This window comes from Stenella coeruleoalba, assembly GCF_951394435.1.
Source record: "Stenella coeruleoalba genome assembly, chromosome: 14".
NCBI lineage: Eukaryota > Metazoa > Chordata > Mammalia > Artiodactyla > Delphinidae > Stenella > Stenella coeruleoalba.
This window is the reverse complement of record NC_137160.1, coordinates 62,799,004-62,824,928: the sequence shown is the minus strand read 5'-3', so window position 1 is coordinate 62,824,928 and position 25,925 is coordinate 62,799,004. Positions and strand designations below refer to the sequence as shown.

Here is a 25,925-nt window from a genome sequence, read left to right as displayed (position 1 = left end):
CCCGGTGACACTCTGGGCTGGGGCTGGAGAGTCTGAGGGCAAAGCCGGCAGCACTTGGACCAGCTGCTCTGACGCCGGCCATGCTGTCCCAGGCTCTCCCTTGCACCTCTTCCTGGCTGGTCACAGGAGGTCAAGAGTGCTTCCTCCTGCGCCTGTGGTAACCATGGTAACTACACACCTTGCAGATGCCAGCAAACCATATCCCAGATCCCGAAAGAAATAAAGATAAATTTGAAAGTAGTAACAGGAGACGGTAACATATGCTGGAGTTAGGTGGCCTCTGCAGTCCATTTTGAAGCCAGGATTTTTTAGGACGTTCTGCATACATGAACTTGGAAAGTATGTGGGATGTGTGAGCCAAGCCACTGGTAAAAAGAATAAATGGATGGTTCATGGGGGGTGGGGGGCAGTACAGTGAAGAACAGGCCGCATGCAGCAGGCACTCCACTGACGCTTCCAGAATGAAGAGTGAAGGAAAGGAGGGGCTGGAGCAGGCGAAGCCCCAGGGGCAGCCGCGGGTACCTCAGGGCTTGGAAGCTGGGCCTTGCGGGTGAGGCCTGGGGTGGGCAAGCCCTCGACAGGGGTCACACAGGGAGGGACAGGCCCACGCCCTCTGCCGCGCTGCCCCCTCATGCTCAGAGCAGGGGGTCATGCCCTCCCTTTCAGCTCAGGCCCAGAGCCCCAGAGGAAGATGGAGAACGGGTGTGGGGTCCGGGGGGCTACCCAGTGGCTGGTCGCTCGGGCGCCAGCTCAGGCCCAGGCTGGGCTTACATGGCAACAGTCACGTCGTCCTCCAACTGCCTCCCTCGCACCTTGTGTGCAGGTAGTGCTCCTCCCACGATTGGTGGAGGCCCGTCCCGGTCACCCTGCATGTCACGGTCACACACTGCCCTGTCCGGCACGTGGGCTGCCTGCTCCTCGCCCTGCACAGGGTTGGTGGGCCCCCAGGATGAGGATGGCACCCTCAGGGGGGCTTCGGGGCGCAGGCAGGGCTGCCCCCTCCTCAGTGGTAGTGGGCTCTGCTCATTTGCAGGGCTGTGGAGGGGGGACTGTGAGGATTGAATTTGCGCTTCTTTGACTACTAGTAAAATTCGGTGTTTTTTTGGCCACATGTTAAATTAGCTGCATCTCCTCTTGAGAATGTCCGATACTGCCCTTTTCATTCATCTATACGCATCCTCGTGATTCTCTTCCCTTGAAAGAGTTTCTTCCTTAAAACCCACGTGACTCGCTGCCGTGCTTATTACAAATGACGAGAGCACTAGAACTCCACGTACGAGCAGACACCTGGCTTCCTCCTTGGAGGCGATGTCCACACACCCTGCCCTTGGAGCTGCCCCTCGCCTGCTGGCCGGAGTCCCTCGGGGGGACTGTGTGAGCTCCGGTGCCTCGAAGCTGGGATGGCCCTCCCTCCCAGCGCCGACTGCCCAGGACACCCAGGGCAGCATTGCGCCCGAGAGCGCTCGATGCGGCTGAGCCAGTCCAGCCTCCTCTGGTCGCACTGGGAGAACCACGAGCTGGTCATGGCTACTTGCTCCTCAGCACACGGGGACGCAGACAACCAGATACACGTCCTCTCACGTGCCCCTTGCCTCCCGTTACAGGAAGACGGGCATTCCCTCCAACTTCATGCCTCCTTGGAGCACACTTCCCGACGAGCAGGGGGATCGTGTAACGAGGGAAGATTTCAGTGCCGGCAGGAGTGTGAATGGTGAGCACAGGCTGTGGTCAGACACCGCAGCGAGGGTGCACAGGCAGCAAAGTGCCGGGAGGCAGGGACCCACCCTGGGCGACCCTCCCAGGGGGCACAGCCAGGCCACTGTGGGGTCCCCACCTAAGAGAATACAGCCACACAAGGGGCTGTGTCCTCGGGCCCAAGGGCTTCAGTGTGGTCGTTGGGTGCTGCTGGGAAGCTGGCCTCCAGTCCTGAGCCAGATCTCACGAGCTCCCTTTTCCCATGTTTGAGGCTCAAACGTGACACAGGTAAACGGCAATGGCTTTTTGCTAAGACAAAGCCTGAGGAAGAGGAGATGGCTTCAGGGGCTGACTCCCCCTGCCTTGTCTCGAGGCAGGCACTCTGGGCCCCGTAACAGTGGCCACCTGGGTGGGCTCTTCCAACTTGGGCAGGGCTCCTGTGGCCCAGGGATGGACGTGCCAGAGCCTTCATCCTTCCCTGGAGGCTGGAGATGCTGAGGGGCCCAGGACCGTTTCAGCTCCTGGTTTTTCCGAGGTCATGTGCTCTAGCCTTCTTTAAAATAAGAGGAAGCTACAAGGAAGCTGAAGGCTCCTGCTCGGAGGTGTCCACTCAGGGCCAGCCAGTCCTGCTCCCACCCCCCACCCCCCCACCACCACAGCCAGGCTCCAGGCCACAAGTGGTTAACTGTGCGGGTGAACACGAGCCTGCGGCAGGCGGGCTGACTGTCTTCACTCAGCACCGTAATCGGCACATCTGCAGACAGGAAATCCTCCTCCTGCGAGTTCCCAGCCTGTTATCTAAGACACCTGGTGTGGGTGGGTGATTCACAGACAAACAATGAGCCGGCCCCCTGCACAGCAATTAACTGCTTTAGCTGCTAATGTGTTTAATCCACCACGTGGAGATCAAGGCTGCACCGAGGGAGAGGCTGGCAGACTGCAGGGCCCACGTCCCATCCCCGCATCTGTGAGCCTCGTCGGCTGTGGCCAAGGCCGTCCACGTGGACCGTCCACAGGGCACGAGGCGCATCTTTCCCTTTTCATTTTTAACACGTCAAGTCCAGCCGGTGTGGATGCAGCACTGGCATCTGGGCAGACCTACAGTCTGCGAGCTCTTTGCCTCCTCGGCCGTGCCGCCCAGGTCGTTGTATTTTGACCTCCAGGATCACCCTTTGTTGCAAGTAGAAATAACGCTTGGTTCAAGGCTTACCTGGTAAACGGGCGGAGAACATTCCCGGTTGTTAAACTGGGAAATGGTTCCTGAATGTTTACAAAACCCGGCGGGAGCAGTGGCCCCGCCAGCACTTGCCCGTGCAGACCCAGGAGGCGTGCCAGGAACCCGCCACCGCAGCGCCGCCTCGGAAAGCAAGGTCAGAGGCCAAGGACTGTGAAAAGCTTCCACCCCCAGCATCAATCACGCCCGGCAGACTGTCTGGGGGATGCTCTTTTTGAAAATACAGAAAACAAAACCAGTTGGGGAGGGCTCCCGGGGCCTTGCCTGCCGCCCACCAGGGTCGTCTGGACGCTGGGAGGACCCTGAGGCTTTCCGAGGGCCCGGCCCCTCACCCTCTGGCTGCTGCCAGCAGTGTGGGCTCAGCTGATGGCATCTGGGTGCAGGCCCACGCCTCAGTACAAAGGCGTTGGGGACCAAGCGGGAGGATGGGGTGCGAGTGGGAGGGGGAACCAGCCACCTCGCCAGTTAGAACGGATTTTAAATTAATAAAAATCAGTTTATGTTTCTGGGTCTGAGTAGCGTTCATCAAAATAAACCTACGTAAGATTTACTTTTACAATTTGGTCAAGAACATTTCCTCTGGTAATCTAGCGGATCTTGGTCAAGAGGCAGTAAGTTCACTCCGGGGCATTTCAGATCTTTGCCTCGTTCCTCAGAAGTGAATTGCTGACTCCTCCAGAGTTTATTTCATTTTCTGATTTCCCACTACTCTAAGCACCGCAGCTTCTCTGAAGTGCACTGCTGCCCGGGCCCACCTCCGGGGACGTGGGGGCCTGGGAAGCCGGGGTGGACAAACGCTGGGGGACAGGCCCTCTGAGGGCTCGGCACACTCGCCGAGTGCTGTGGAGCCGGACAACAAGTCTGACGACCACACGGAATCAGAGCCCAGGCCCAGAGCGGGGACGAGTGACCGGGCTCAGCACGAAGAGACCCACGGGCTGGAAACACGGGAGAACGAAGACACTGACCATCCCTACGTTTAAAATGCAAGTTGACAGATCAGGGAAAAGGGTCCCAAGCCCACGGGCCACAGGCACCAAGGCAGGTGGGTGTCCCGGCAGGTGAGCCCACATGCCCTCGGGAGCAGGACCCGCAGCCCCTCTGTGGGGAGCCCCTCGCAGCGCCTGCACTCTCTGCTCCACCCTCAAAGCCCATTCCTCTCCAGGCTGACCGTCCCAGCCCTGGCAGGGGCCCCCCAAATCCACTCTCCCCTTCTCTGTGGGGGCAGCCGGGTGCAAGGAGGGCCCAGCCTGCGAGGGAGTGTGCCCGACAAGGTCACCAACAAGCCGTTTCTGCATGGCCACACTTGCTCGGCCTTCACCCCCACAAACAGGTGGACCCATGCCTCTCGGGGAGCGGGAGGCAGGGTGGCGGCCAGCCCACGCCTGCTGGGAAAGGCCCGGGGCCTCTGCCCTATCACTAGACGCTGCCTTTGCAAATCTGCAAAGTGTGATTTCTGGCAAGGCCGGGAGGACACCCACTCCCAACACGAGATGACCCACAGAGCTGAAGGCAGCCAGGGGGACGCGTCAGAAGCAACAAGAAGCTGGCTAGAAGCTACACGTCTCCGTTACGTTCGCATCTCCATTACGTTCACGTATTAACAGCAGCTGGCTTCTGCATGCCACTGTCCACAGCAGCATTTTCCAAGACACCCAGAAGATAGAAGCAACCCAAGTGTCCACTGGCAAATGCCCAGATGAGCCTAGTGTGCCATATGCAGCACTGCCCACCTTCACAGGTCATGACACGGACAACCTCCAGGACACAACGCCAGTGAAGTAAGTCAGACACAAAAAGGGAAACGCTGTAGGGTCCCACTCACTTGAGGGACCTGGTCATCAGAGTCACAGAGACAGAAAGTAGGAGGGTGGGGGCCAGGGCCTGGGAGGGGGTGCGGGGTTATCTGATGGGGACAGAGTTTCCATTTGGGATGATGAAAAGTTTTGGAGATGGAGGGTGGTGTGTGAATGTACTTAATGTCACTGAACTGAGCACTTAAAAATGGTTAAGATAGTAAATTTTTTTTTTTTTTTTTTTTGCGGTACGCGGGCCTCTCACTGTTGTGGCCTCTCCCGTTGCGAAGCACAGGCTCCGGACGCGCAGGCTCAGCGGCCATGGCTCACGGGCCCAGCCGCTCCGCGGCACGTGGGATCTTCCCAGACTGGGGCACAAACCCATATCCCCTGCATCGGCAGGCAGACTCTCAACCACTGCGCCACCAGGGAAGCCCAAGATAGTAAATTTTATGTTACTCACACGTTAAAACAGTTAAAAAAAGGTAAAAACTCCGTTATCGTTTGTATGTTATAAACAGCTATCTTGAAGCTACGGTGGAAAACAAGTCTAATTTACTAAAAAAACACATCTACACCAAGGTTTAAAGTTAGTAGGAAATGTACGCGAGGCCTCGATAAACCGCCCATAGGACTAACTAGTCTCCCCGACGAAAACCCAGCTGCCTGCGACCCACCATCCACAGCTCTTCCTTGGTTTTCATTTCCAGTACGAGGAGCGCTGGGGAAGAAAGACCAGGAGAGCACAGTGTGCTCGGACGGAGGAGGAGCGAGGCTGGTCAGGGCCGCCTCATGGCCTTTATCCAGCCCCCACCCAAGAGCCAGCAGGGTGACGAGCGCCAGGAGTGGCGAGAAGGGGGCCAAGATGCCCAATGGAGGGGAAGGCGGTACGCCTTGTCCCCCGAGTGTGCATAGGAGCACCTGGTCCCCGAGTGCGCGTAGGAGCACGGGGTCCTGAGCATCCTTACCTACGGCCCACAGGACGGTGTCAAAGGTGCCTGTGTCCTTCTTGTCAGAGGCGAGGTCCACCCAGGTGACCTGGAGTCGCCCGTCTGAGAGCCTCTCCACCCTCAAGGGGGTGCAGCCCCTCAGGATTCGGGTGCCATGAACAGCCATGTGCTCTGTGACCAAGGAAGCCATTTGCTGCAAAGCACAAGAGGACATGCCTTGAGGACCGGGCAGCAGTGGGAGTGTCACTGCTGAGGCCTGTGGAGAGGACCTGGGCCTACAGCCTGAAAAGGCCTGGGGCCCCAGGGGAGTCTGTCCAATGGAAGAGGTCAGGGCCCCACGCCTTCTTCCAGGATGCCTCACACAGGCCGCCCCACTCCGAGTGCCCTGCTTTCCACGGAGCTGAGGGCCGAGCCCGGAGAGCCTCTGGCGCCCCGACCCCCTCCAAATCTGAGGACCCAAGCCCCTCGGTTAGGGTGCATGTGATCTCTGGACTCTCTTTAGATGTTAGTTAACTGAGTCTTCACTGAAATGGCAGAGACGCACCCCTTCTCCCAGGCTCTGCCTGCCTGGCCCCCCGGCTGGCGTCAGCAGTGGGGTAGCTGGGAGTGGAGGTGGGCACCTCCGCTTCCCACCAAGAACTGCTAGGGAGGTGGCATGGCATGAGGAGGCGCTGCAGGGGGTTCCTCCCTCCCAGCCCAGGCAGCTGTGCCCCCAGGGCCACGGTGGGGGCTTGAACAAGCCATCAGGAGAAAATACAAGTCACTGTTTAACTCCCCTGACTCAGGGGCCACCCCAGCATGAGGAGCTTTGTCTGTGCCCCAGGAACAGGTGGGCAGGCTACAAGGCCTCACCTGGAGCCTGCTCTCCCCCTGCTCCCCCGACTCCAGCCTGGTGACCCCACTGTCTCTGTGTGCCAGCCACATGCAGATTCTCCCTCTCCTGCTACCATGACCACCCGCCAACAGGGCTCTCCAGCTCAGCCTCATCGGCCCCCTTCTCCACGTCCCTGCGGGCCTCTGCCTCTTGGGCCCCATCTCCACCTGCGTCTAGCATGAGGCTCGAGGCCTTCCCTGGACATGTGTCCCCGTGACAGGTGCTCGGGCGTGGGTACTGAGCAGGTGACAGGACCGAGGGGTGCACTGCCCCAGAGCTGTGCAATGGACAGTGCCCATCTCTGCAGGGCACGGGGAGCCTGGTGTCTTGACAATGACAACCCAGACCTGGATTTTAAAGTGACATCTCCTCGGAGGGTTTTTGGTTTAAAAAAAACTCCACGCGCTCATTATGTGGGCACGTCCACCATCAGGGAGAGAGTCTGCGCCCCAGGGCCGGTGCTGCCCCGTGCGGTGGACGGGGAGGTGGCGAGGCTGCAGTGGCCTGGCTCATCACGTCTTTCCAGTCCATGGTGGCCGGGCCACCATCTCCCGTGACGGTCACCCAGGGCCTCACCAGCTGCCGCCTGCTCCCTGTCCATGCTACCCTTGGATAGTGGAGCTCCTCAGACCTCAGGGGGCTCAGCGAGGAAGCCAGGACAGCACTTCTGCCCACCGGCCGCTTACTATTGGGTGACCTGACCTCACGGCCCGTGAGCTGGCCAGCGTGCCCACAGTGTCCCTCTGGTCCCTGCCACGCTCCCCACGTGCTGACCCTTGCTGCAATACACTGGCAGGTGTTTATTTTGCCAACAATCTCCTCATTCGACTCAAGGGCCAGTTTCTAAAGACTGAGACCTCGCTCCCAGCCCACACCTGCACCTGCCCAGGGGGGCCACAGGTGGAGGGGACACCAGCCCGGCATTACCTGGTCGAAGGCCCGGAGAGGGACACTGCGTATCATGACAGTGGTATCCAGGCCGAGCCCAGTGAGGAAGCCAGCACACTCCAGGGCCACGTCTGCCAGAGCAGGCTAAGGAACGCTAACGGAAGCTAGGCAGCAAGACCCCCAGTGCCCCCGCCATCAGCCCCCGTCTCCACCAGTCCCCAGCAGCCCAGAAGAGTCTCCAACACTGGCCACAGAGACACTCTCCCCACCGCCCCCATCTCTCAAACACACGTCCAGGGCAAGGTGGAGGCTCCCTTCAGCACCCACAGGCCAGGCGGGTTCTGCCTCCACGGGGCCTCTGTCCAGACTCCCTGGAGGTTAACCAAGGGGCCTGTGTGGTGAAGGACAGGAGACGTGCCCAGACCTCAGTGTCTCCATCTTCCTGCAGACACACCCTCCACCCTCCCTGGTGTTACTGCTCCCTCTTAAGGAACCGGCCTGAGTGGGGCTGCTCTCCAGGGAGGACCGTCTGCCTCACGGCTGTGTCCAGCTGCCCAGCCAGCGAGTGACTCAGGAAGAGCCTCCAGGAAGCCCCAGCCTCAAAGGTCAACCTCAAATTGTCCCTCGAGCACAGGTCATCCGCCCTGAGTGGGCCTGTAAGTGCCTGTAAGTGCCTGGTTCCAGGTGGCAGAGGGCAAGCCCCATGGGAGAGAGTGCAGTGACGGGGGGAGGTGGGCCTGGGGCCCAAGCTTCCACTCTCAGGATGGTGAACACAGCTGTCTATCTGTCTGTCACCTGCACGCAGCAAAGGATACAGCTGGCCCCAACCACCAACCTGTAAGAGAGATGGACAGAGAGAGAGAAATTGAGTCTCACACGTGGCTGCCATGATGCACGCAGCCGTCCCTGGTGGGGCTCTGAGGGGGACGGGGCCCTGCAGCCTTCATGCAGGGTGCCTGTCAGCTGACATGTCACTATTGCGGAGTCCCTGTGGCTAACTGTTCAAACAGGCTGTCCCAATGTACAAAACCCACTTCCCAGAGCTCCAGCTGTGAATGACAAACAGAGCTGCTGGTTTGGGAAATTGCCTGGTGGCGAAGGAATGAGTGGCCAGGGACAAAACAGCACGTCCCAGGGATGGGACTGGAGGCGGGACAAACATGGACGAAGCCCAGTCAGAAGAAGCAGGAGGATTTTCCTTCTCTCCTAAGGAAAGTTCTGCCTTGGGTTCCTCTGGACCTCCTGCAGCCAGGCTGGAAACAGACGGGGAGGCGCCAGACGTGGGGTGGCTCCTGGAAGCCCTGTCTGTGGGCAGAACACTCTGGGACCACGGGGCCCAGGCAGACGGCCCACCCCATGCCCACCCAGCCCCACTGCACACAGGCCTGTGGCTGGGAGAGTCAGCTCCCTGAGCAAGGGCAGCCAGGGAGAGGGACACAGGATGCTGGGACCCAGCAGATCCTCTCCTGTTATTCAGCTGCACACACTCTGCATGCATACACGTGCACACACACACACACACACACACACACACTTGCACACGTGTACACATGAACAGAACTGAACACAGAGTGGAGACTCCCAGCCCGGGCGGCGTGTGGGTGGGCTTGTCAGATCACCCCTCAGCCTTTGAACGAGAGGAGGTGATGCAAGGATGGATAAGCAAATGTCAGCTCTGATCCCAGCAGGTACTAATGATATAATTCCATTTCAAACAGCAGCACATCTCTGGGAATACTGTTGCCAGTGCCCTGCGGGAAGCAACTGGCATACGGCTTCCTCTCAGGAGCTGGGACAGGAGTGCTGGCATCCTGTGCAGGGTGAGTGGGGAGAGCTCAGCGTGTGAGGCACACACACATAGGCACAATGCACATGTCTACGTGTGGGTACGCTCAACGTTACACAATCTGCCCTCCCTCAGTCTCAACATGTATGGGGGAGGGGACAAGCCTTTCTTTAAAATATGAAACTACGAGTTACTTAAAATGCAAACAGGCTTGAGCTGCTTTGAACATCCTGCCCCAATGCAAGGACCAATGAAGAGCATCTGTGTGGACCTCACAGTGCCCTGTGCTCCCACTCAGGGTGGCCATGGCCTGGGCAACCGTGACATGCAGGTGCCGGGGAGCCCACTGCCCGCCTGCTGGGCTGTCCTGCTCGTCCGAGCCTTCCTGTCTCCGTAGAGCAGACCCTCTTGGGGGGGGGGGGGCGGTGGCTACAGCCTGAAGCCCACAGCCCAGCTTCAGGCAAGGCAGCAACATGGTCTCCTGATTTTGGCAAAAGCGTTTTGTTCCTGCAGCCCCTGGGCACCTCCTCAAGCCCTGCAGGGAGCAGGGTAGGGAGGCGGGGTGGGCCCCCCACTCCCACCTCCAGGTCATGGTACCCCCAGCCCCAGGCTACTGGTTCCGAGCCGCCAACAGAGGGCACATCTGGGGGATAGGCACCAGCCAGGCCAGGCCTCAGTGGGCGTCCTTGACCAAGCATGGGTGGCTGAAACCTCAGAGCGGGCAGGCATCCACTGGCCCTGATGGTCACCTTGGGCCTCATCTTGTCTCCAAGAGGAAAGACGGTCAACAGTGTTGGTTTTCACTCCACCCTGCCCCCAATTCATCAAATAAGTATTATTCTTCGAAAAATGCAGGATTCAAGGTCTCAACCAGAGAACTCCCTTCAAATGGACTGGAGTAAGAAAACAGCAAAAACGGAGCTGGCGCCTGCAGGTGGGGTGCAGGCAGCCCTGAAGGGACGCTGCGTTTTTATTGGCAGGTTTGAAGCTGCAGATGGGCTTTGCCGGCCACCTAGGAGACCCCAGCCTGGGTGGGGCTGAGGCTGGTGCCAAGGCACAGTGCCCACGGCAGGCCCTGCCGGCAAAGGGAGGACCTGGGGCGGCGGGGCCTCTGAGGACTGGACACACGGCCTCACACTGCAGCAGGACACCCCACGGGGGCTCCACCTGCACCAGAGTCCCACTCAGCTGTGTGTGTGTTCGGGGAGCCCCCCTGTGTGCCCTTCGGTGCTGCAAACACTGTACTCCAAGGTGTAACTGCCGTGGGATTAGCCTGATCACAGGGCTGGCTCTTTCCTTAAAGTCTGAAGGGGGAGGAAGCAGAAACAAAGCCTTCCTTCAGGCCTTGGAGCCCCAGCTTAAAGAGCTCTCCACCTGCCTCTTGAGTCTGAAGGCCCCAATCCGCTCCCCGGGGGTGCACCCACACAGCGTGGGGGCCCTGCAGCTGTCCCGCCAGCACAGGAAATGCTGGGGCCACAGAGCTCGGGGCCCCCAGGAGCAGCTGGACACAGGATGTCCAGAAAGCACCAAGACCCTCGGGGGCAAAGGCGGGTGGGGCAACAGCGGAGGCTGAGGGCCGGCTCTCCAGGCCTGAGCTGCTGGCCACCCAGCCTCATGCAGATGCCCCTGAGCCGCCAGCCGCGGCCCGCACCCTATCATGGGGAGGAAGACAGGACGCCACGGAGCCCATGGGCCCTTGGGAGCCGGCTAGTGGAGGTTCCACCGCTGCAGGCCGAGGCCAGGCACACTGGGCACCCTCAGCCGCCGGCTGGCCTCCTGGCCGGGGCCAAGTGGGAAGGTCCTGGCCGGCTTCGGGAGGCCTCCAGGGCCGGGGGCAGCCCTCGGGTCCATATTCATTTCAGCTCCATTTTAAAGGCGAGTTAAAATAAACACGGGGAATATTTATAAGGCAAATAAATCTGGCAGAAACAGCCCCTCAGAGTGTGAGCAGAGGCCCCCCCGGCCCAGCCCAAGCTGATAAAATACAGAAATGCTACTGTAGACCCTCGGGCTTATTTTGACTGCGGGCAGGAATGTAAGGAGTAAACACTGACTCCCGTATCACACTGTTACAACTTGCATCCACAGCTCCGCACAAAAGCTGCGTTTCACAGAAGCATCGTACAGGGATATATCTCCAGCTTAATTTTTAAAAAAACCATTTCCTCACATAAATCATGCTCAGAATGGAACGGGTGACTGATACATTGCAAACACTTTTTTCCTTAAACAATAACATACCTAGATTCCTTCTAAACGAAAGAGCTTTTTTAAAAAAAGTCTTCTAAACGTTTTTTTTTTCTGAAGAAAATAAACACTTTCCTGACCCCAATATCTGGGGCTGTCTTCCTGGCCGCGCAGGCCGCTGCCCCAGCACGTGGTCACTGGGGGCAGCTGCGCGGGGCCCCTGCGCCCGGGCCTCCTTCCGGCCTGTGCGGCCTCTCCGCACACCAGCCTCCAGTGAGCAGTGGGCAGTGAGAGCCGCCAGACACCGGCCCCCCGGAGGTGGACTTGGCTCTCAAAATGTAACGGGGAAATAGCAAACAAGAGAAAATAAAACACACAGGGACTAATTTAAGAAAAGACCAGGATTCAGAAACTGCTGGCCTTCGGTGATGGGCGGAGATTACCGGGCCACACGGGTGGCCTCGGCCAGGCCAGAAGCACTGAGCGGGGAGCCAGTGTCCAGGCGGCCGCAGGTTGAAGGCCATCGGCACTACGGTCTCCACAGTCCACCTCGGAGAGGCTGGCAAAGTGCCTCAGTGACCCAGAGAAATCAATGCGCAAGAAAACTACGCAGGTCTGAAGACCACACTGGGCACTTGCGCAACGGTAGGGACCCCAAATCAGGGCCAGAGCAGGACTGGGCTCTGCTTGGAGGAGCTTCCAGGCTGGTGGGAGGGGCTGGTGGTGGACGCATGGGACCCCATCTCTGCCACAGATGTGCTGCAGACGCCCCAAGGCCCTGGGACCCACAGGAAATCCAGGGCTTTTGTCAAAAAAGATTTTGGTGGGGAAAGACCCTCCTGAACATGCAATAAATCTAACAGCCATTAAGTGTAAAAGAGCCTAAGCTATACTTAAAAAAAATAAGACCAAAACATTTGTATGTCACATTTGTATGTTACATGAGTTAAAAGGACAAGCTGAGAAAATCTGCAATTGTAAACAACACGGGATCTCAGCCCTGACAGCAAACCCGCGGGAAGATAAGAAAGAGAAAAGCCAGAGAGAAGGCCCAGGAGCGAGCAGCCCCCATTCACAGTCACACACACTCACACTCACAGACATAGACACACGCTCACTCACAGACACACACTCACAACTTACACACTCAATTTTAAACGGCCAATAATTACACAAAAGACCACATAATAGCAAATGCAAATGAAACCAGGACACATTTAACCTACTAGTCAGAGACAAAACAACAAATAACCCAGATACTATGGCGTAAAGAGAAAACGTGATAAATGTGACATCAGAAAAATTAACAACTATTGCCAGGTCGAAGCACCAACCACAGCCTGGGGGCCCTGTGGGAGGCGAGGCGGTGGCCAGGGCCAGGAGCCTGACCGCAGATGGAAGTGGCTGTGCTCCCTCCACCCCCCCACAGGGAGCAGGAGAGGCTCCCTTCCCTTCAGGCCCCATGGAAATGCCGAGGCAGCATCAGGCAGGGAGAGCAGCACAGGCGCCCAGCCGGGACCGCAGTTCTCTACTGTGGACACAGTCCTGACCGCGCACACGACACATAAGAAACACTGAGACAACAAAAAGACGCACGTCGGGGTTTTCACTGCAGCCTTTCACAAAGAGGTGGCCGCGAGTGGTGGGAGGTCACACCAAGCCACCCCCATGCCAGGGGCCGTGCCCAGCCCTGAAAAAGGACACCTCGTGAGGCTGGGATAGCAGGGACAAGCAGAGCGCGGCACGAGCACACGCGCAAGCTCTCACACGTGTGCTCACGCGTTCACACACGTGCTCACATGTACACATACATGCCCTCACCCATGCTGACACATGCACCCTTGCACACGCCTGCCCACCCTGGGGCATGCCCTCGGGCCATCGGCAGCTGGTCCCCAGCAGCCCAGCACTGTGACGGCCGAGCCTCTGTCGCCCTCTGGTGGCCTCTATGGTCCCTGAGAGCATGAGGTCTCCTCAGTGCCCTGGCAGCAGCACCCAGACCCGGACCCCATGCCAGGAGTGAACCCAGCCCTTGGCCACGGGGGTGCCAGTCACGCTGCGGGCCTGGCTTCACAGCTGGGCTCTGGTTTCTGGCAGCCCGAGCCTTTGCTGATTTCAGGGAAGCCCAGGTGACAAACAGATGAAAACGGGGACGTTCGATTGGAGCCGGAGGGGGACCAGGGCTTTCCCCCAGGGCCCACCCACCTACCTGCATACCCAGATGGCCCTGAGGACCCACTGGGACCTGCGGCTCCTGGGAACCCTGGTGAAAACCTGCGCCCCAGACAATAACGGCCACGCACTGTGACTCAGTCCTGGGAGAGTGTCAGCCCCAAATGGGCACAGGGCCAGGCTTTTTGCCCTTCCCTCAGGTAGGTGGGAAAGAATGCGTTACAGAGGGGCAGCAGCATGTGCTCCCCGCCTGGCTGTGTGCACAGGGGAGTGGGGCCCCTTGGGCACCCCCAGGCCTTACGTTTTTCCAGGGGACTCCTTCAGCCAGAAGATGTCATCACTCGTAATCCCGTATTCCAAGGCACCTTCGATCTATCTGGGAAAAGGGTCAATGTGAGGCCCGCGTCCCCGCCTGCCCCCGGGGCTCCCTCTGAGGACGCCCAGTTTGTAGACACAACTGGGCCAGAACCACCTGCCCACATGTGGCTGCACCTCCTCGGGTGCGGCCTCTGGGACAGGGGATACGGCCGCTCCCTTGGGGGCCCGGGGCAGCGGCTCCTTCCTCTCGCTCTCCAGGACTCCCCCCAGATCCAGACCCAGGGCTGTGGGGAGCAAGGGGTGAAGCGGGGTGGGCCGGCTCCCAGGGCGCCAGGTTGGAGGCTGGATGCGACCAACCAGGGGCCCTTGAGGGACAGCATGGTGGGCCCTGTGCCCGGGAGTTGTCCAGGTCACCCCATACCCCAGCAGGTGGGGGACACAGGACACGTCCTCTCTATGGCCTCTGAGAGTCAGATGTGCTGGGAGAGAGGAAACGGATTTCAAACAGTTTACGGTTCCAATTGGCAAAAAAAATAAAGTCAGGAATTTCTTAAGTTTGCTCAAGAAGATCGAAAGGTCTGGATATCAAAGGGACTAAAACACAACAAGTGTTGGCAGGCTCCGGGGCGGGCAGCCAAGAGCAGAGTGGCCACTGAGCGGCTTCCGCAGGACCCGAGGCTCCCACTTCACCCACCCCCCACCGCCCCACCGCCTCTCAGGCAAGCGGACAGCAGGAAGAGGCCGGGCCAGTCTCCTCGCAGGCACTCTGGCAGCCACGTGCAGGGTGGAGCTGAGCTGATCTCTGGGTCCCAGGAACTGACCTCGACCATCAGGGGCTTTGAGTGGAGCCAATGTGGGCCCAGCTGTGGGTGAAGGATCACTAATGGTCACCACTTGGCCCCTGTCTGTGTGGCTACTGGAACAAGAGCCCTCCCCTCCTACGGAGCCACACATCCTGCCCAGGGCCACCTGGCACAGCTGTCTGGTCCCCTCTGGAGGCTGCTCTTGCTGGGCTGACAGCGGCAGGGGCAACGTCGCGGTCTGAGGACTGGAGTGGGCACTTGCCTTGGCACCCTCCCAGCTCCTGTTTCCAGTGGAAGCACAGAACTGGACGGAGGTTCAGATTTAAGAGTCTGCAAGGAGGCAGAACCACGCCCTTGGTCCTCCCCATCCACCTGTCTGGGCCTATGTCTGGGTCTGGGGCGGCCTTGAGCACTGGCCTCCAGGCCCCGCAGAAGCAGGTGGTGGGGGCGAAGGCAGAGCGCCCCCCACCAGGCTGAGCACTGAGGGTGGGGAGCCTCGCAAAGACGGGGAGACTTCCTGGGTCTGGTGTTTAAGCACATCTCTGCCCAGTCACTAGCTGGCCACTGAGCAGAGACCTCAGTAGCCTCACAGGACACAGAATAAAAAGTTTACAAAATCGGTCCAGAAAAATCACCCAACAGACAAGCAGCAATAAACGAAATCCCAAAGTGGAGGGAGATCCTAGCTTCCAGAGTGAACATGTCATTTTGTTTGAAATGATCACTTTTCAGTAAAACATCACAAGACACGAGAAGAAACCAAAAAGGATGAACCCCACACACTGCAGGTGGGGATGTAAACGGTGAGGCTGCCCCCCCGCCCCGGGGGCCTGGGACCTCCACCCCCAGGTGTCTGCCCAGGAGAAGGGACAAGTCGCATCCACATGGGCTCCCAGCAGCATCACTCATAACAAAGTGGAAACAACCCAGAGGTCCACCACGCAAGCGGACAACAGAATGTCACACCCACCGCGGAACATCACTCAGCCGTAAGCTGGTCAAAGAGGCCATGCATCTCATCCCACTGATGTGAAACGTCCAGAACAGGCAAATCCACAGAGACAGAGAGCAGGCTGCTGGGGCTGGGGGAGGGGGGCAGGAGCGACGGCTGATGGGGCCGGGGTTTCGTTCTGGGCGAATGAAACATTCTGAGATTCAGTAGTGGGACCGACGGGTGAACGACTCTGAATAAACTGGAACTCACTGGACTGTACCCTTTGAAAGGGTGCATTTTATGGTATGTGAGTTTCACATCAACTAAAGAACAAGATTTGGGTTTGGGGGAGGAGGAACCAGGCTTAAGTCCCAAAGGCTCCAACATTCTGAGGCTAAAAAGGAGGAATCAACAAGGGAGATAGAGGAGAAGTGATGTGGGGACAGGAAGAGGGCAGGCGGGGGCCGGCCCAGCAGCTGAGCTGCTCTCGGGACTCAGCCAAGTGGGGATGTGGGAACCTGGCTCAGCAGAGGGCACTCGAGAGCACGGGCAGTGGAAAGTGACAGCTGTGAGCACAGGGCCACTTGGAGGACAGGGGCGAGTGGGAGGTGCATGTCACCAGACCATGAACGGGGTGGGGGGTGGGGGCTCCTGAGGACACTCACGTGCGTGGGGTACCTCGGCCGCCCTCCGGTGGCGATGACAATGTGGTCGGCCGAAAGCAGAGTCTGAGAAGAAACCGAGAAAGCCACAGTCACCCAGGTCACCTGCAGTCCCCATTCGAGGGCTCCACCAGCTTCCCCATCACCGCCTCTGCCCTGCAGTGTGGACCCTGTGGCAGCAGCCCCAGACACTGGCAGGAGAGCCTCTAAGTCCAAGCACTTCACAGTTTACACAGCACTGCACAGGTGGTAAGGTCTCCTGGAATCCCCGCAAACCCCTGCAGGGCTGCAGCCGCCCGAGCAGCGGGCAGCCTGGCGTGGTCACTTCCTCCTTCACAAAGAATTAGACTGGCCTCAGCCCAGAGGAACGTCGTATCAATCCCAGCAGCGCTGATCTCCAAGGACAGCACTGAGACCGAGCAGAGCTGAGGTCCACCCGCCTGGGCCACAGACTGACCCACGGACTGGCCCGTGCTGCCCCAGGGGCCCTGGGAGGAGGGCGCTCACCTCTTCCCCACCTTTTGAGACACCACAAACCATGTGTGGGTTGACAAAGCTGGCCTTGAAGTTAAAGTACTTCACTTTTCTGCAAAATAAAAATAGGATGTTCAAACATTTCCTCTGCAAATGAGGCATCACCTCAGGATTAAATAGGGAACACTAGGCAGATGGCTACAATGTGAGCTCGGGCCACCCACGGCTCACGAGGGGCAAAAGGAGTGTGCGGACCCGCACTGGGAAGCATGGGGCGCGGCTGCTGTCTCCCCAGGGTTCCTCGGTACGTGGTGACCACAGCTGCCATGCAGGGGCGTCTTAAGGGCCCAAGCTCAGCCCTGGTGTGTGAGGACGGAGGTGGCCGGGCCTCCCCCGAGGTCAGTCCTGTCACCTGGACACCCTCCACCAGGAAGGGGAGGCCCCCACATGCACCCAGTTACCCTCCCCCCAAAACACCCATGGACCTCCTGCTGGTGAGGGGGGTGCCCAGCAGGGAGGGGACAGTGAGGATAACAGGCACTGCGAGGGGCGAGGGTGGCCAGGCTTTCTAACCCGGGTCTCACGCCTCCTCCTCCTGGGGAGTCCTCACGTGCCCCAGGACCCTCCCAGAGCATAGTGCGGCGTCAGTACCTGTCCTGCAGCTGGACCCGGTGCCCCCAGTTCAGGGACTTCACGTGGTTTTGAACGGCTTCTGCCATTTTCCTCCTGTTGACACAAAGCACGATGCTTAAAGCCACCACACAAGTGTCAGCTGCGGGTCCCGCCACAGATTATTAGAGGCAAACAGCCCTTAACAGAAATGCCCAGAGGCAGAGGGGTTTCTCAAGGTGGTAAAGGTGATGTCTGTCCCCACGGCTGCCGCTCCCGGGCCAGGTTTGGGGCTTCAGACCGAGGGGCTCCAAGCGGACCATGCGCCACCCGCCAGGCCTGAAGCACTGCAGCCTTTGGGCCGAGCGTCCTTCCAGGGGTGTCCTGGGCGCCGTGGGGCAAGTGGCAGCGTCTCAGGCTCCACCCAGGGGATGTGCAGCCCCCACTGTGGAGATCACCAAAAACGTCTCTAGACTTTGCCCACTGCTGGGGGCCCAGAGGTGCCCCCAGGTGAGAATCGCGCCCACAGCTCCTGCGAGGCTGATGGGATCGGCCGTCCCCCACGCGCCCTCACCAGTCGTGCGGGGGCTGGGCCACCTTCCAGCCGTAGTGGGAGGCGTCGTGGATCATGCCCCCTAGCAGCGCCGCCTGGTGCATCAGCTTCTTGGGGATGCAGCCGACGTTCACGCAGGTGCCGCCAAGGCCCCACCGGGTGCCTGGGGAGGTGGGAAGAGCACACAGGGTTCAGGTGAGCCAGGCCAGCCCTGTTCTATAGCTGTTTCCAATTCCTTTTAGTTGCTTTAACTCCAACGCGGCCCAGGTGAACCTGCCGTGTGGACGCGCCGGCTGTGGTTGCATTCAGACTTGGTTTAAATGAGGAGGATGAGGAACCTACAGTGATGGCAGCTTCCCCGAGAAGCAGGATGCTGTCCGGAGACTGGGCAGCAGTCCAGGGCTCAGCCACCCTCTGTATGTGACCCCCCACCTTCCCCAGGACACGTGGCTCCCGGCAGGGGCTGCCTACCTCGGGGGGAAGGCTCCACATAGTCCACCACGGCCACCTTCTTCCCCAGCTGAGCGGCTGGAAGGACCAGAGAAACAGGCAGGTGAGTACAACCAGGGACTGATTCAGGGTCGGGGACCCCAGGAGCCCATGAGGCCCAGAGGAGGCTGGGGAAGGACCAGGCCAGCAGCCGCCCATGAGCTATGCAGCCGGGTCTCCCACTGCCTCTGCTCCCAGCTATGCTGCCCCTAGATGGGCACCCCGACCTCTTCCTGACCGCAGGCTCTGCACCACCCACCAGAGCAGTGCTGGGATGCGCCCCCCCCCCCCCCGCCCCGCAACCTGGTTGCAGGTCCAGCACAGGCCCAGGGCCCACCCCAAGCACACTCCCTGGAGGCATCACAGGGAGGCCCCCGGCTCGCTCCCCAGGCCCTCCCTTACTCCTCTCTTCCCCAGACACCATGTGGGGTGGCCCTCGGTCCACGCTGGTCAGAGCCCCCAGGTGGACGTTTGCTGCCTCCTCTCAGGGTGAGGAAATGGAAGCTCGGAGGTCAAATGGCAGGTTCAGGTCAGCCAGGACCCAAGACCAGGGCTCCAAACTGCACCCCTGCCTGGAGCCCCCAGCTATCAGCAGGCTCCCCCAGCCACAAGCCCCAGGTTCTGAGGCCAGGACTAATCACGGGCTTCCTGCTGGCTCGCCTGTGGCACTGCATCAGCCCGCCCTGGTCCCTGGCCGTGACGGCCCCGAGGGCACGCCCCACTTGTATGTCACGAGCCCACGAGTGTTTGAAACACTACAGAACATGCTTGATTCATGGCTACCAGCTACCAAGATTAGAACCAAATTTTAGAAGTCTTCATTAACAAAACCATTTCATTCAACTGAATCAAGATGGGATCCCAGTGCTTGATCTGAAGTCTCCGGCCAAGGGGACACCTGAGACATACCAACGCCCGGCTCCCAGGTCTGATCAGGACGGAGCAACAGGGACCAGAGTTAGCCTCCTGCTCAAAATAACCAAAAATCCTGACAAAATACGTGAAATAATGGTTTCAAGAAACTGAATAAACGAAAACAAAGGCCAGCGATCTCTGAGAGACAGGAAAGGGACGAGGTGAGCCCCGCGACCAGAGAGTCTGCAGGACACAGCATGGAGGGGGCCCAGCAGGCTCTCGGGCTGAGAGTTCCTGGGACAGAGGAGAGAGAGGGGAAAGTACCTAAGGCCGGGACAGTGCTGCTCCCAGAAGCCAGCCTGGAGAAACGTTAACTCCTGGAGCACTGGGTGAGCATTAGGAAGGTCATGCCTCAGCAGTTGAGAATAATTAGCCCCAGACTGGGCACAGCACCAGAGCACCTAACAAATCTTAAGCAGAAGTCTCAAAAAGATCAAACTGTCTGCAGCTACATCCCAGAACGTGCTCAGAAATATTTCTAGGAAGATAAAAATATCCAGAAACCAGCAAGGTAAAGTCCAAAGTGTCTGGCACTCAAACAAAAATTACCAGGCACGCCAAGAAGCAGGAAAATACAGCCCTTAAAGAGAAAAATAGTCAATGGAAACTGACCAAGAACTGACACCAACGTCAGAATTAGTGGGAAAAAAAGTAAAACAGGTGTTTTAACTGTATTCCACATGTTCAAAAAGTCAAGAAGTAACATGGAAGATAGAAAAAAGGACCCAAGTTGAACTGTAGGGATGAATACTGCACTGAGTGGGGTTCATGGTCGAGTAGACGTCGCACACTCTTTTATTAGTGAATTTGAAAACAGGAATAGAAACTATCCACAATGGCAAGAGCTCTCATGAGCTCTGGGACAACCCAGAGCTGCCAGATGCTCAAGTCCCTTATAGAAAACGGTGCAGCATCTGCAGTAACCTTTACCTTAAATCATCTCTAGATTATAACACCTAATACAACGTTAACACTGTGTAAGTAGTTGTAAATACAGTGTAAATGATAAATAGTTGCCAGTATGCGGCAAGTTCAAGTTTTGCTTTTTGGAATTTTCTGGAATTTTTTAAAAAATATTTTTTTGATCTGTGGTTGGTTGAATCTGTGAATGTGGAGCCTGTGGATACAGAGGGCCGGCTGTACTGTTCCTTTGAATTCTATACTCAGAGAAAATATCTTTTTAAAATGAAGGCAGAGTAAAGATGTCTTCAGACTCACAAAAGCTGAGAGAATTTATAACCCCTAGAGCCACACGACAAGAAATGTTCACGGACGTCCTTCCAGTAGGAGGAAAATGATGCCGGGTGGAAATTCAGATCCACAGAAAGGAACGGAAGCCCCAGAAATGACAACCACATGGGCAGATGTGTTAGCTTTTTCCTTATCACTGAAATCTCTTCAGAAGGTCACTATTTAGGGACTTCCCTGGTGGCGCGGTGGTTAAGACTCTGCGCTCCCAATGCAGGGGGCCCAGGTTCGTTCCCTGGTCGGGGAACTAGATCCCACGTGCATGCCGCAACTAAGAGTTTGCATGCCACAACTAGGGAGCCAGCGAGCCACAACTAAGGAGCCCTCCTGCCACAACTAAGACCCAGCGCAACCAAATAAATAAATATATAAAAATAAAAACAACAAAAAAATAATCAGTATAAAAAAAAAGATCACTGTTTAAACAAAAATTGTACAACGTGCTGTGGGGTTTGTAACATGTAGAAGTGGAACGTGACTGGTGGGAGAGTGTCACCTGAAGGGGGACCGTGACATGGAAAGGTGCATGTCTCAAACCCGGAGGTAATGACCTCACCACGTCTGCACGTTAATCCACAATGTACCAAAGGCCTAAATGTAAGAACTGAAGCTGTGAGGCTCTCAGAAGAAAACAGGCCTAAGCCTTTGTGACCTTGGATCGGCTGTTTCTTGGATGTGACACCAAAAGCACAAGAAACAACAGATCAACTGACTTCATCAAAATTAAACACTTTTGTGCTGCAAAGGACACCATCAAGAAAGTGACAAGATAACCCCTAGGATGGGAGAAAGTAATTGAGAATTATGCATCTGATACGGATCTAATATCCAGAATATACGTGTGTGTGTATTCTCGTAACTCAATAATGAAAAGACAACCGAACTTAAAAGTGGGCAAAGGTTCTAAATAGACATTTCTCCATAAATACAGAAATGGCCAATAAACACATGAAAAGATGCTCCATTAACCATGAGGGAAATATAAGTCAACCACAATGAGATACCACTTACTTCCCACCTACTTAGGATGGGCTACGATAGAAAAGTCAGTAATGGGTGCTGGCGAGGATGTGGAGAAATTCGAACCCCACACTTCCTAGGGGGAATATAAAATGGTGCAGACACTTTGGAAAATAGTCTGGCAGCTCCTCAAAAGGTTAAACCTTGAGCTACCCTATCACCCAGCAATTCCACTCCTGGGAATCTGCCCAAGGGAAATAAAAGCACACGTCCATACAAAACCTGCAGGAATGTTCAGAGCAGCATTATTCATAACTGCCCCAAGCAGAAATAACCCAAACATCCACCAGCGGACAAGTGGATAAACAAAATGTGGTTCATCCACACTATTCAGCCCTAAAAAAGGAACGAAGTACTAACACACGCTGTATCACAGATGAACACTAAAAACATCATGCTGAGGGAGAGTAAAACCACACGTTTCTATGAAACATCCAGAACACAGGCCAGTCCATAGAGGCGGAAAGGAAACTAGTGGTAGCCTGGTGCTGAGGAGGGGAGGGAGACAGGTGACTACCAGTGGGTACAGAGTACCTGGGGGTGATGAGATGTTCTGAAATTGGTGGTGGTGATGGTTGCACAACTGTGAATATAAAATCCACTGAAATAGGCAGTTTAAATGAATGATCTGTATGGTGTGTGACTTGTACCTCAGTAAAGCTGGGGGTTTTTTTTGTTTTGTTTTGGGTTTTTTTGCGGTATGCGGCCTCTCACTGTTGTGGCCTCTCCCATTGCAGAGCACAGGCTCCGGACATGCAGGCTCAGTGGCCATGGCTCACGGGCCCAGCCACTCCGTGGTATGTGGGATCTTCCCGGACCGGGGCACAAACCCGTGTCCCCTGCATTGGCAGGCGGACTCTCAGCCACTGCGCCACCAAGGAAGCCCAGTAAGCTGTTTTAAAAATATGAAACACTAGGGATAAATCTGACATAAGATGTGAAAGACCTGTATATTGAAATGACAAAATATTGCTGAAAGAAATGAAAAAATACCTAAATGAGAGATACACCACATGACCCAGCTGTTCCACTTTTAGGAGATTATCCAAGAGATTTAAAACACACATCCACACAAAGACACAAAGACACACACACACACACGAATGTTCATAGCAGCACTGTTCACAACAGCCAAAAACTGGAACAACCCAATCCACAGACTAATGAACCAACCAAACGTGGTCTAGACATACAGTGGAATACTTATCAGTAATGAAAAGGCGTGAACTCTAGATACACACAGCAACACAGATGAATCTCCAAATAATTGTGCTTGGTGGGAGAAGCCCGGAAAGTAAGAATACACACAGCATGATTTCACTTAGACAGAATTTTAGAAAATGCAAACTAATCTACAATGAGAGAAGGCAGATCAGTGGTTGCCCGGGGTTGCAGCGGGGAGGAGTGGGCCAACTGCAGAGACAATGCATTCAGCTCGTAGCTGGTCAGGAGGATCCCCACCCAGCCCGGAGAGCACCACTGCCCTCTCCAGGGGACCCGGAAGCCTGGAGGCCCTGCCATGCTGGCGGGATGCAGGACACAGGACACGTACCTTCCTTGGCACAGGCTAGGCCGCCGGATCCTCCGCCAATCACCAGGAGGTCATAGCATTGCCGCCCTGCAGGAGTGAGGGGGAGACGTTGAGAAGGAAGGACCAGGAGCAGCCTGGGGCGCGATCCCAGGAGGCCACAGTTTCCAATGTGGTACAGGGTCCACTTTAGGGGATCGGAGTCCCGTCCTGTGATGGTATGGGGTGACCACACATCCCCCAGCAGGCAGGAGGCAATGACGGGGTGCATGTTGTCTGCCCAGATCCCGAGACTAAGCAGGTGAGGCTGGCAGGGGTGTAGTCCCCACCTCCCCACATCAGGAAGGTAATTGAACTGGCGGGACTGCCCTGAACTCAACTTCACCCAACGTTCTAGTAGACACGGGATTAAAACGTTTGTCTTGACTCCACCTGTCTTTCCGTTGTAAAGGTCACCCTCTGTCCCCAGTGAGGGAGAACAAGGGCGGCCCCTGCATTGGGCAACACGGCCTGGCCTCTCTCAGTGCCCGGCAGGGCCTGGCAGGACAGCGGCTCTGAAACGCCTCTGGGTTCCTTGGAGGCCATTTGCACCCTCCACCCCTGCCCCCGGCACACAGGCCGCTGGAGTCCTTCCTCCCTGCAGAAGCCGCTATCCGTCTCCTGTAAATGCTGGCACAGAAGGCAGGCCAGAGACGACTGAAGCAGGGGGACGGCAAGGGCAGGTGTGTCCTTAGGTGTGGCCAACCTGTGAGAGCCCCGAGCTGGGGACCCTCAGCACCAGGCTCCGGCCTGCTCCCCGTGGAGGGAGGAAGAAATAACAGAAGATCATCAGGACGTGGGGAGGGAGGCGGGGAGGTCAAGGCAGCTAGGGGCTGCATCCAGGTGCTCTCTCATATCCGCTGCTCAGGGAAGCTCTGACCAGGAGAATATCCCTACCTTCCATGGCAGATGCCCATCCCTCCTGCCGCCACTACAGGGTCTAGGCTGTGTCACCCCACAGCCCCACTCTATCAGGCAGAGGGCAGCGCGAGCAGCTGGCCGCGTGGATTGTGGGCTTATCTTTGGCGGTGGGCTCTCCCCACGTGCACGCCCAGCAGCCCTCTCTGTCTGATAAGCACTTGGCAGAGGCCTCCGTGGGGCCTCTGTAGGCTCCACTGCAGGATATCTGCCTTTAAACACCTGGGGGGTCTGGGTAGCCTGTGGAGGAGGAAGGACTCTGAAGGACCCCAAGACGGGCAGGGCGGGTGCTGCCCTTAGGGTGTCAGCTGGGGACGCACCCGTGCACTCTATGGGGTACCCTGGGGCACCTCACAGCCTGGCTCCCTTCCCCGCATGCAGGGGCTCAGCCGGGAAGGTGTGTCTGCCCCTGTGTCCTGAGCCCACCCTCTTCTGATTTTCTGCTCCTTCCTGAACTCAGTGGCTGGTACAGGGCCTGAAAAGAGCGGAGCCCCGCCAGGACGGCGAGGCCTCGGGCACAGCGTTCTGGGGAGGTGGAGGCCCCCGTGAACCCACAGGCCGCTGGCCACCTCGGGAGCCACCTGGGGGAGCATCCGCACAGCTGTCCCCCCTGCTCACTCTCTGCTGGCAGCAGGGGTTCGGGGGCAGGTGACACCAGCATCATGGTCACTCTGGCTCCTGTTCAGGGGCCACTTCTGCCACCCCCCTGCCTGGATGGGGCAGGCATGTTCCTATCAGGAGCTCCGGGGCTGAAGTGGAGGCTGAGGCTCAAAATCAGACCCTGCTGACTAGGTGTTGGCACCGTCCCCAGGCCCTACTGGCTCCTCCTCACCCTGGCCCTGGGGGTCCCCCTTCTGCCCTTGAGCGTGGGGGCAGAACTCTGGGTGCATGGCCTCCTGCCAGCCTGCATGGTCTGGGCTGTCACAGCAGCTGCAGCATGAGGGCTGAGGGCTTTAATCGTGAAGGTCCTGCCTGACACGTGCAGCAAGGGGGGGCCCAGGGGCCAGCAAAGCCACCAAGAGCAGCCCTCCGTCCCCACCTCAGGAGCTGGTGACCGCCTCCCCAGACTCCGCAGGGCTACCTAGCCCTGCTCCCCAAGGCCAGGGTGGCACACAGCTGGCCAGGGCTGCCAATATTCCTCCCACAGCACCCTATCCGTGAAGGAGCCCTCCCCCGTCCCTGCTCCAGCACCTCAGCACTCATTCCCTGTGGGGCAGTCCAGGGGTAGGGTCTGGGGGATGGTCCCTGCAGGGATGTGGTGGGGAGCATGTTGTCATGCGTGGGACCAGCCACACTATGGTGGCAGATATGGTGGCACTGTGGCCAGCTCTGGGGGAGCCCCCCAACCGGGAACCACCACCCCACCCCACCCCACACACGCCCTGTGTGCCCAGCCGGTGCTCAGGACCCTAGCAGGCCCAGCACTTGCGGTCATCGGATTGCTGTCTGGTTTGGTCCATGACCCTTGGTGGCTCCAGGAGGACCAGCAGTGTGCTCCGCTCCCCCATGGCACCCAGAGCGCAGACCGCCGGACTCACCGTCCCCTCCTTGATTCCCTGCACGTGCATCTATTGAGCACCTGCTGTGTGCGCCCACGGGGCCTTGGGGAGGAGGTGGGAGGTCTGGCTAGTGGGGTGCGCAGGGCGCGAAACCTGGTGACCTCGGGAGATGAGCCACCGTCGGGACCACAGGTAATGCTGGGCCGGGGGATCGGGAGGCGGCCACTCTCCCCGCGCTGTTCCCAGCGGGTAAGGGCGCCGGCGCGGACCCCTCCGGCCCCCGTCCCGCCTCCTCGCGCGGACCCCAATCCCGCGCCCGCCAGCCCGCGCCCCG

At 57.9% G+C, this 25,925-nt stretch overlaps 1 protein-coding gene across 6 annotated transcripts in view; it reads right to left on the bottom strand.

Moving 5' to 3' along the window:
* Window positions 1–25,925, bottom strand: part of TXNRD2 (thioredoxin reductase 2) — a 34,612-nt gene that overhangs the window by 8,415 nt on the left and 272 nt on the right. For 4 of the 6 annotated variants that reach the window (XM_079942574.1, XM_079942569.1, XM_079942570.1 and 1 more), the window contains exons 2-11: window positions 23,160–23,225; window positions 18,407–18,463; window positions 17,957–18,098; window positions 17,425–17,499; window positions 16,807–16,885; window positions 16,303–16,365; window positions 13,884–13,954; window positions 8,253–8,272; window positions 7,477–7,568; window positions 5,694–5,868 (exon numbers count right to left, since the gene is read on the bottom strand). In XM_079942574.1, coding sequence (XP_079798700.1) covers window positions 5,694–5,868; window positions 7,477–7,568; window positions 8,253–8,272; window positions 13,884–13,954; window positions 16,303–16,365; window positions 16,807–16,885; window positions 17,425–17,499; window positions 17,957–18,039 — 658 coding nt within the window. In that variant the 5' untranslated portion in view covers window positions 18,040–18,098; window positions 18,407–18,463; window positions 23,160–23,225. Of the gene's footprint in view, window positions 1–4,808; window positions 5,447–5,693; window positions 5,869–7,476; window positions 7,569–8,252; window positions 8,273–13,883; window positions 13,955–16,302; window positions 16,366–16,806; window positions 16,886–17,424; window positions 17,500–17,956; window positions 18,099–18,406; window positions 18,464–23,159; window positions 23,226–25,671; window positions 25,923–25,925 lie in introns of those variants that run through there. The other 2 variants (XM_079942572.1, XM_079942573.1) reach the window with 2 other exon arrangements.